The sequence below is a fragment of the Ochotona curzoniae genome, unplaced genomic scaffold (genome assembly GCF_017591425.1).
Source record: "Ochotona curzoniae isolate NIBS_2020 unplaced genomic scaffold, NIBS_Ocur_1.0 scaffold_461, whole genome shotgun sequence".
Classification (NCBI taxonomy): Eukaryota; Metazoa; Chordata; class Mammalia; order Lagomorpha; family Ochotonidae; genus Ochotona; species Ochotona curzoniae.
The window spans coordinates 10,698,571-10,709,745 of NW_024467120.1; the positions used below are offsets into that span (position 1 = coordinate 10,698,571).

The 11,175-nt window shown below is 45.0% G+C and overlaps 1 protein-coding gene across 3 annotated transcripts in view; it reads right to left on the reverse strand.

Moving 5' to 3' along the window:
• The window catches only part of RIPOR2 (RHO family interacting cell polarization regulator 2), a 110,252-nt gene that overhangs the window by 14,555 nt on the left and 84,522 nt on the right, over positions 1-11,175 (reverse strand). For 2 of the 3 annotated variants that reach the window (XM_040967730.1, XM_040967731.1), the window contains 3 exons: positions 9,991-10,656; positions 7,254-7,432; positions 4,483-4,651 (listed from right to left, as the gene is read on the reverse strand). In XM_040967730.1, coding sequence (XP_040823664.1) covers positions 4,483-4,651; positions 7,254-7,432; positions 9,991-10,656 — 1,014 coding nt within the window. The remainder of the gene's footprint in view (positions 1-4,482; positions 4,652-7,253; positions 7,433-9,990; positions 10,657-11,175) is intronic. The other variant, XM_040967732.1, reaches the window with a different exon arrangement.

Below are 11,175 nucleotides of genomic sequence, written 5' to 3' on the forward strand. Positions count from 1 at the left end.
ATGAATGTTTACTCTGCACTGGTATTATTCATATTATCTGTCCTGTATCCCAGTGAGGTGGCTCCTACCAATACATCCACCTTACAGGCAAGAAAATGAGGCACAGAGAGGTTAAACAGTCTACCCAAGACCACTAAGTAGTGAGTGGCCTCATTGTGTGTGAGTATGTGTGTGTGTAGGCCTGAGATAGGAATGAAATGTCACTTAAGAAATGTTACTTGCTGCCTTGGGGAGTTTGCTTTTCTCTGTGGCTCTTGCAGACCAGAGAAGAGACACCTGAAGACCTGGGCACCTGTTCGTGTGGCTGTAGGAGGCTATAGTGGCCAAGCGCTCAGATGATAAAGTAAACAAGATTTGCAAAATCAAAAGTGCAGAGCAGAAATTACTTAACTAATGCCTTTCATGTAAGTAGGACTAATGGAAGTGGATTTTTATTTAAACAATTATGCTTTTAGGATTCTTACAGGGTAACTATTTTTCTCTGCAATTCTATACAAATGAATATGTAAGCTTACTTACTCAAGGAGGACAAATGAAAACTTAAAGTTTCTAGGCTTCACTCCTTAAGCCTGTATCTTCTTACTCATCTCATAGGTTTTTCCTAGCATCCTCTCCCCACAGAAGGACTGAGTTGTTACAACAACCACGGTCTCCACATGGGGAGCAACACTACACTAATGCAGGCCAATTCACCCATATGGAAGAGAATTCTGTTCTATCTCATAAAAAACAATGACTCCATTCCTTACTCTAAAAGGTAAACAGGTGTTTTGCTCAGCACAGTGAGCTGTGATAACCATCTCTCAATAGACCAGCTGGAAGCGAACAAAAATGCAGACAGGCTGTCTGCAGTATGGTGATAATCCTAACAGCCAATGGAAGAGCTCAACTGGGGCACTAACCAACCAGAAGAGTTACTACTGCCAAGTGGGGTCCCACTGCACCTAAACTATCTGAGACTTGAGGGTCTTCAGCTGTGGTGGAAGTTCATGCTCCCACGTATCATCAGAGGCAGCCCTCCCGTCTTCCAGCTGATCTCTGTTCCCAGAAACACAGTTGTTCTCTCTGTGCATCTTTCCTGAAGGGACAGCCCCCCAAAACCACAATTACATATGCCTCTACACTTTTTCTCTGCTACATGCTGGGAGAATGTGGCTGGGAGAGGTCAAAGCACCAGGCAAGGAAAACTTCCAGGGAAAAGTACAGTGTGGGCAGAACCTTTGTTCAAGCCAACTGAAATTTTTGCAACAAGAGAATTTAGAAACATCTTCCCAATTGTTGTAAAAACCCTAATCTGCCTACAGCTTGAGAAGACAGCCAAGGGTGGGCAGAAAGAGCACACTAACTGCCAATGTGATGGCACGAGAGGCACTCCTTCCCAGTGCTCATACAAAGTTCTTAGTTAAGATCTGGGGAACCATGTCCACTGGGTAGGACACCCTCAGTACTCTGAGGCAGGGTTCATGTCTTCCTCATTTACTAAATTATTGGGGATTTCTCTGTCCATCTATTTAAGGCTCTTTCTGTTCTCCAATTGTCAATTCTTGGCTTGTTATAACTATAGGACTAGTTCATTGCTTGCCTTTGCCCTAACGTGTGAAGTTTTGTGAATTCTTACTAGAATACCATAAACTGCTGGGTTATTGTAACTCACAACTAGTTTAATCTTTTACCACCTATGCTACAATCCAGAGAAGACTTGTAATGAAATGTTTTCAGTGTTGTGCTTTGTATTCTAGGTGACATAGTTTCCTGAGACTCTTAGGGTTTCCAGTAACTGGTAAAGTACAACTGTTATTTTAAAAATCCACCACTTGTATACAAAACAACTATAGCATTTTTGAAATTCAAATAAGTTTAAAACTTAATTCAGAATGTCAGTGCTAAATTAAATTGTAACTCCATGGAAACTTAACGTTTACATGCCCTGTATGGGTTCATGTCCTAATGCCACATGCTAATTCTTTCATTGTTTCTGTGCCTTCTAATGGACCTAGATAACAATTTCATATAGCTCAAAAGGTCTCATAGGTTTCATTATGTTCATTGAGTTTCGAAATTGTTTCAAAATTTGAGCTTTAAAAGAGTTAATTTGAATGAATAAATCTAGTTCATACGCTTAAACTAAACTGCTCAAGTCCAATGTTTACTCTAACAAAATGCTTCTCATATTTGAGTTCTAAAACTCAAGTATTCATATTGGTGTTTCCAAATGATCCCATTACACACTAGGTTGGGAGAGCTTATGGTTTTCTTTGTTTTGTCATCTAGATTTCAACAAGAAGGAACACTTGGAGCCCAAACAACCTGCCAGGCACCTCTGATGACTTCTGCCAGGCACCTCAGAAGACTTCTGTGTTCTACCAGGGACCCTTAGACCGGCCCCCAGAGGAATACCCAACTGCTGCCTTTGTACTATGCCCCCTATCAGCAGGAAACAGCCAAGAGTGGCCACCGTCTCATTTCCCCCTAACAGCAGTTAGGGTCCCTTCTTCTAGGGGGCGGAATGAGAGAGGAGTTTGGGTAATAAGCAATTAGGGTATTCTGGGTCTCCAAGTCATCATTTTTTACTCAAATAAAGGGGTATTTTCCCTACCATGTCTTGGATTCACCAGAGCACGTCTCTCCTGAGACAAGTGCATGTTTAAACATATCAGGAACACGCTTCCCCAAGAGACAAGGGTGACATTAACATACTAATTCCCTACCTGAAGTGCCAGCCTGTCTCCGGCCATTGCCAAGGGGGAGAGCATCAGACTAGTCTCTTTATCATTAGAAAGGGACCAAGGAATTTGGTTGGTGACACCTTTTTGGGCCTTTTCTCCCAAGGCCAGGTACCATGGAAACCAGGAATTCTCCATGTTTATGGAGAAATATCTTTGAAGTAAACGGTGCTTTCCCCACCATTAACAGGGGTCTTTTTTCCACTTTTCCTCCGGCCACTATGGTAGAGGACTAGGGTTTTATCCACTTTTCCTCCTGCCACTATGGCAGGGGGTAAGGGTCCCTTCTATCTCAAAGCCCCCTCCTGTCAACTAGGACGGGAGTCTCTTTTCTCAGCTTTTCTAATAAATCTTGCTTTAAAACAAAACAAAACAAAACAAAACATCTGGGGACTCATGGCTGCATTCTGTAACACTTTGCTTTCAGCTCTCCTTGGCAGTGAAGAACAAATGCATGTGACCTTCATATTAATATGTGTTCAACAATACTGGCTTTTAAACTCCATTTGTAGCTGCGAGGAGACAAGTATCCTGCTTTTCTTGCTCAATAATGTTACTCTCATCTGCTATCCAATGAGAGAGAGAGAGAAAGAATTCTTGAAATCTGCCATTTGCCACAATAGCTAGGGCTGGGACAGGTCAAAGCTAGGAGTTTCATCTGAATCTCCCACATGGTGGCACGAGCCAAAACACTTGGAATATCTTCTGCTGCTTTTCTCAGGCCATCAGCACAGAGTTGCATCAGAAGTAGAGTGGCCAGGACATGAACTGGGGCCTTCTAGGATGCTGGCATCGTAAGTGACACCTTTACCTGCTGTACCGCAATGTGAGCCACCAGAGAACAAGGTATTGAAATGGACAACACAGAGTTGCGAGAGAATGGTCATGTTCACTTGGGTTTTTCACTTTGCTTCAACCAAAGCAGGATTGTTCTTAGGGTGGCATTTGGTTTTGTGGTTAAGGAACCAGTTAAGATGCCTGACATCCTATAGTGGAGTGACTGGGTTTGAGACCCCGCTTTGGCTCCAGTGTCATGTCGGAATACAGCCCGTAGGAAAGCTGGGACAGCAGAGGCCTGTGGGACCCTGTTGAGAAGAGGCTCCAGGAAAGAGAAGGCGAAAGGTGTCTCACCCACAGTGTGCTCCTGCCCCTGGTGAGTCCTTGGATGTGCTTTTGTGCTCTCCTTGAAGGTAGGTGGACATCTGTGCTCTGTTTAGTCAATCAAGGACAGACAGTATTATCTAGTCCCTGTTACAATAACCTTTTGACTAGGTCACCTTGTTAGCTTCTTTGTTGTCTCTGTGTTCTTAGACATGATCTAATTCTGAGTTATGTCTGAACTATTGTTTCATGAAATGTATAAAAACTGAGACCCTGGAAATCAACTTTGTTAGTTGCCAAAAGAGAGCACGGTCCCCGCATTTCTTCAGGTCGCATCTCCTCCCCAGAAACCCGCAAAGTAAACTTGCAGTGCAGACCCTGGGAGAAAGTGATAGCCCCATTACTGGGCTCCCTTCCACTCATGTGGGAGGCCTGGAGTCCCAGCTTCCAGTTTCAACCAGGTAATGGGGAGTGAATCAGAAGAGAGAGATCTTGATTGGTCTTTCAAACAGACAAACAAGACAGAAATAAAAACAGCAAGACTCTTGTGTTAACTCCTGGATCCTCATTCCCCTAGTAAAACCAACAAATAAAAACCCTCTTCCCTGGCAGTAATCAACCTGGGCTCTGAAACACACAAGCCTCAACTAGGGCCCACCTGAACAAGCTGGGTGCAGTACTGCAGGTGCCTAACGATGGTGATGTCCAGGCTTTCATTTCCAGTGGTCAGCGGCAGAGGGCTTCCTGCCACACTCGTCCCAACTCCGGTGTCTTCTGTCAGGGCCTCGCTAAGATGTCCACGGGCTTCTGGATGAACCGACCTGTAACTGGTAAGGCAGGAAGGTGACTGAGACATCATTTGTTAGTTCTTCCTGTGTACAAACCATGGGTCAACGCAAGATGATTCGTGTCCAGCCCCCAACAGCACCAACTGAATACTGCTCTCACTTACCTACATTGAAAGAACCTTTAAGAAGACATGAATTCAACCTGCTTACTAGTATGCGCGGTGTTCAAAGGCCACACTGCCATGCTAACAAATTATGTTCTGAGTTTTCCCTTGGTTTCTTAGGTGTGATAAGCCATTTTTGAAGGAGTTGTTGAGGTGCCTTCATTTTGTACCTGTTGCACTTTCCTGATCCCTGGATAGGGGGATTTGCCAAATTTTCTTGGATTCGACTGTCCTCTATATCTGTGGCTCGTCAAGAGCAATGCCATCGGCAACACCACCCGTCAAGGCTGTTTTCCGGCCTCAAATCAAGTACAACTTGAAAAAAAGGAAAAGGGAAGCTGCCAAGATGTTCTACTCTGAACAGAAGCTGATGGAGTGCTGACTACTGAAAGCGTTGCTCAGGCTTTGTTTAAACCCCAAGGTTCTCCAAAGTCACAGCAGGACAGGCACTTGGGGTATATATAGGATTCATTGCATGTTTCATCTAACTTGATTTGTAACACAAAGCTGTAGCTAGGCGGGAGGAACTATTGTCTTCCTTGACTCACTGAAGGACTGACCAGCGGGGGTGCTAATGCCAGCAGGGTATCCTGGTAGCCTTGCTCTCTGACCTCATGCTCCCCAGGGCCCACATTTACATTTTAACTTCACACACTGAAACTCAGGGCTTTGGAGGCCCCACTAATGTGAGTCACATTAGCCTCAAGGGGTAAATGTGTCTTAGAGGTCAGCACACAGCAGGAGACTCTCTCTCTCTCTCTCTCTCTGTCTCTCTCTCTCTCTCTCTCTCTCTCACACACACACACACACACACACACACACACGTTTCCTAATACTCTTGGTGACATACAACGGTATTTCGAAAGATTCATGGAAAAGCAGAATGAAGCATGGAATGATAGCTCAATTGGCTAATCCTCCCCTGCAAATGCTAGTTCCCCACTTACGGCCTGGAAAAGCAGTAGGGGATGGCCCAAGCCCTTTGGGACTTGGCACCAAAGTGGGACCTGCACCTGCGTGGGAGACATGGAAGAAGTGCCTGGCTCCTGGCTTTGGATAGGCTCAGCTCTGGCCATTGTGGCCATTTGTAGAGTGAACTAGCAGATAGAAGATCTTTCTCTCTATATCTCTCTATCTGTAAATCTGTCTTTCCAATAAAAAAAATAAGCCTTAAAAATCTGAGTGAAAAATAATCCTTGAATAGTTTTCTGGTAACACTCATGCTCCATGAACTTTTTGAAGAACTGTCATATGCAAAGGTTTCAAATGTTTTGCACCCAAATAAACCCATCTTTTTTCAGCTCCAGTGTTCCATGAACTGTTTGAAGTGCTCTCACATAGTAAGAGTGACTGAGTTAGACTTCTTATAAATGTTCTGTAAATATACAAAAGCCAAGGTAGCTTAAATGCTTCTTAGGAAGAAAAAAAATTAGATTGAAATCTGACTTTGATATATTATGGAACAGTATAAGCTAACAAACAAGTATCCAGAAAACCCAGACTAAGAAGACTCACAAATCTGATCCAGCTAGAAAAATCCCCATGGAATGTAGAAGCAAACCTTAAATGTGACAGTTAAAATCTTTATCATGTTTGTTCAGGGGACAAATTTGAATTCTTGTATGTTCCTCCTGGTTATGTTTTGGAAAAAGAAACCTTCCAGATAACCCAAGAGTCTGTTTATGTCACGGTGTGCCAAAAGTGTGGATGGGAGGGAAACCCACCCCGTGCTTTGGGAAAGTGTCAGTCTATTCCTTCGCAGTGATTGATGTAGCCAGTATGGCCCATTGCACTTGTTTTGCATCATTGGAAGTTAAAAAACCAGATTCCAGCTCTACAAACATTCCTTGGCTATGCATGAAGCCTAATGCAGATGTTAGCAATATTTCCCTTCCACCTTTTCCCCCTAGTCCTTCAGAGGATTCTCCAGAGAATTTTTCATCTAAAAGCTGTTGATCTGATGACAAAGAACAGTCACTGATCACCCTGTTTTTACTGTAAGGGAAACACATGCTGTGGGGCTTACACCTGGCTCTGACATGTATACATGCAAAGACTCACCACAGACATGAGACAGACAGTGGGGTAGGGAAAGCTAAGCCTGGCAAAACTAAGGAAGACACAAGCCAGGCAGAACCAGGTCCAGATCTATGGTCCAGCAAGAGTTCTCCATAAATGTAATAGATGTAGTTCATTTAGAATGAATTAGATAGGGCCAAGTTTTAGACACTGGTCCCTTCAAGACATATGCATGTATATTCATGTCTCTGTGTTTCTAAAGGAAGGTGTTTTCCCTTTAGCAATCCAAAAGAAGGAAGTTTTTTAAAGTGGTACTTGATAGTAAAAAGTGAGCCAACTGGTCACTCAGGCAGGGCTGTTTCTCTTTCTGGAGATGTGCACCTGGTCCGCTCTGTCCACAACAGGAATAAGCCAGTGGTGGCGGGAGAGATGAAAGCAGACACTAACTGCACACTTACCCGTTTTTCTCAGTCTCAGTATCAGAAAACACTGAGTCTGCACCTCCTCCAACGTTACACACTTCATCACCATCCTCCTCATCAAAATCAGAGGTGTTCAGGAAATCAAAGCTCTCCAAAGCACTTTCCACTGTGAGGCTGAAACTGGAAGACCTGCTGTGGCTTCCTGCGGGCTTGCACTGCAGAGGCACAAGGCACCAGGGAGAGCATCATCATACCCGGCACACACAGGACTTGGGGCAGTCAGAGGGACATGCGATTCTTTGTTTTTATTTTTTCTCCAATCTTTATTTTTCATTAAAAAATTTTAAAATGCATTTAAAATATTTATGCTAAAAGAGTATAAACATAGGCAAGGATGGCACAATATTTAGAATCAAGAGGGAAGAAAGCTGGTAGAATACAAGCAACAAGATTGGTTCCAAGTTGATGATTGGGGATGCTGTACGTCTATTTGGGTTTTAAACATACGACAACCAGAAAGCCTTGGGAAACAGAACTGGTAGATTCCTGTTGCCTAATGTTCATCCCCAAACACAAAAACAACGAATAAGCAAATTGGAAGAGTTCTTGGGTCACTTGTTCCAAGTGTCAAGGTCCTCAATGCCCTAAGACGAGGCAAGTTCTCTAAGGAATCTGTTCTTCAGGGTGAAAAAGAAATAACACTAGCCACCTTCACCAAGCCCATACTCCATGAGGGGAAAGTCCTACATCTTAATGTTGTATTCACAGCCTGTCATTTTTCCTGAGGAGAACACAAATGGCATGCTCACAGGTGTGGAGGATGGTGGGGGCAGGGTGTGATAGGAAGCAGTCCTTTTTCCAGAAGCTCTGACTTGAACAAATCTCACCATTTCCCTGACCAGGCGCTGGAATGATGGCAACAAGACCATTATGTGGCCTGGAAATCCTATCTTGCTGGACATGGGCAGAATCACAGAATAATACCAGTTGCTATGGGCATGAAAGGGATAGAGCTCTATCTGAATATGCAAGGGCACTGGGTGGGTTGAAGGGGATGCACTCTGCAAAGCAGAAGCACAGAAGTCCTCTGCAGTTACGTGCCCTGATCTATGTGGGGATCTGCTTTTGACACTCAAGGTGGCACCAGCGCTCACAGGACAGGTGCTTCGTCCATCCTCAGTAATCTCCAGCCAACACGCAGCAGCATGGAGTTTCTGGTTCTCAAGATATTTATCATCCTGGGAATGTGTCGAAGGGATAAAGGGAAAGCTTTGTGCAGTTGATGATTCTGGCTGAGGGCAAAGCCATTGCCCCAGACCTGAGCTCTAACAATGTGCTCAAGCTCAGAGGGAGAGGCAGCTGGTACAGGCCAACCCATATTTAACCCATATTGATGCCATTCTGCATAACTTTATAACAAACAAAAAAAGGGCCAAAGATTTCAGCAGCAGGACAATTGTAGAATGGAAGGTTGAACTAATACTGGAGAGGGAAATCTGAAATGAATGGATTTTCTAAGGCTGACAGAATCTGTGTGAGGCCTGGTGGACTGAGCTTGTTGATTGGTATGCTGGAGGACTGGAAGTGGCAGCTGCCATCACTGCTGGCTCTAAGGTATTTCCATCAGGTGGGATCAATTCACTTCTACAGAAAAGATGTTCTAGGCAACACCAAACAGGTGACACCACACAGGCGACCTTACGGGCAACAGCCCTGAAATGGAAGCTTTTGAGCTGGTTTTCTAGAGAGCAGATAGAAGGCCTGGCTACATCCCAAAGAGCAAGTCTACAGTGGAACCAATCTGTTCTGAAGAAGTCAGGGCCTGAATTGTCACCTGCCCTAGGCTGGGTCGACCTGTGTAGGAGGGATGCAGAAGAGCCTTGGAGATGCAGTTCCAGACACTCTTGGGAAGCTGCATCGCATTGTAAGCAGGGATATGAAGGGGTGCAGCAGCCTCCTGCAGCTGCCTCTTGACCTGGCTTGCTTTACAGTGTGGGAACTGCTTTTCCAAGCAAAAAAGGACCCAGGCTGTCTTCTATATGACTGTACAAGTCAGAGTGGCAAATCAAAGAATCTAAGAGGTGTCAGTGAGATTTGAGACAAAAAAAAAAAGCTATCTTCTTGTGGTGTTTTAACAAAATTTAATCTGTATGCTGGTTGGAGACAGATACAATCTGAGGTAGATAAAATGATTTCATGGTTGGGCCACCTGCCCCCTCGCCACACCTCCTCTTCCTCCCACTTCTAGGAAAGCCGGCTCTGGTGGAGTCTGGGGGTGTGGTGGCCTCTGGCAGATGAAGGATGGTTGTTCACTGGCAATTAATCTGAAATTCCAACTTGCTGATTTGGGCCAAATCCAAGAGAAAGGAACCCCCTGATAGGCTGTGCCAAGGGGACAAGGATGCTGCCCACCGGGGTGGGCTGACTTGGTTACCCGTTGGGGAGTTCTGACACCCTGGGAGCAACCCTGCCCAGCAACTTCTGAGAGACTGTCACAATCAAAGTGCCAGCATTTCACATCTGGGCTTCAAATGATGACATCTGAGCCTGTAGGAGTTTAGACATTCTTTAGAGTTTTTAACTCCTGGTCAACTTAACATGATCCTCTAAGATCAGGAAAGCATTAATGAATATGTCTCATTGGCGTTAAGGATCAGTACCACTTAAATGACTCTTTTCGATTTTGTGTTTGGGAGGGATTTTTCTAGAAAGATGTTTTGTTCTGAACATGCTGGTCTTGGATCTGACCCAATCTCTCTGAAGACGTACTTACTTTGAGAATATCATCCAAATGCATGACTTCTTGGTTCAGATCCTGAAACTCTTTATACTGCTCTTTGTGCGGTTCTAATGCCAGGAAAAGCCCATTGAAGGCGTCCTCCAGGCTGCCATCTAGAAAGGACCTCAGACCTTCCGAGTCTCCACCAACAGAGCCTTCCAAAGATGGCCTCTCGGCGGCCAGGGGCACTTCTGCCGAGGTGAGCCTCCTGACCAGCTGCTTGGTGATGTTCCCTTCAAATGCATCCAGTTCCACAGGCTTGAGCTCCGAGGCTTCCTCCGACTCTCGCAGCAATGCCTGGGCCACCGCGTCCTCCAGGAACAGGTGCTCGGGCGCCGCTCCCGCTCCTACCACCTGCCCACCAGCCTCAGGTGGCTGGGGCACCTCTGCATCTCCCCCCAGCAAAGGCTTGGGCTCAGAGCCTTCTCCCACAGAGTTCCTGGGAGAAGCTGAGCTGTTGTCATCTGGGACCTCGCTGGGGGGGAGCTCTGCAGGGGTGATGGTGATTTCAGGGTTTGGCAGACAGGAGCTGGCGGGAGAGCCTGCCGGCCCGGAGGGGAGGGTGCAGTCCCCATTGGGGAGGTCGCTGAAGCTGAGAGACAGTGGCATTTTCTCTTCGGTTGCCTTGCCGTTTTCAAAGATGTCGTCAGGAAGATTTGACTGTGGACAAAAGGCATCTCACTCAGGATTATTTTGAATAAAGAGGATGCACCCAGCATGCATGATTTATTCTCAGACAAAACTAAAGGCAATTAAATATTGTTTTAAACCCACAATCTTTCATAAAGTGAGCATTTTATTTGCTTGTGTGTATATGTGTGTGTGTCTGATAAAAAAAAGAAAGAATACAGGCATTAAACTCCATTTCCACTGTTAATCTGGATTTAAAGTTATGGCACTATTCTTGTTCTTTCTAGAACAAAAGGCTATGGGAGGTCAGGGCTGGTGCTTGTTTCCTAAATCCTGGGATCCTACAGAATGGGCAGCTATGGTGAGGAATGTTCCCCCGGCTCCCCGCAGCTTCCCTGGAGTGGGGTGGGGGTGTGGAATAAACACTGTTATATGGTTATATGACTCTTCAATCATGAGATTTTGCTGTAAACGCATAATGCTATCTTCTGTCTCATTTCTTAATATCTATGGTTTGAAACTCTCTACCCACAAATCCCAGATTCTTGA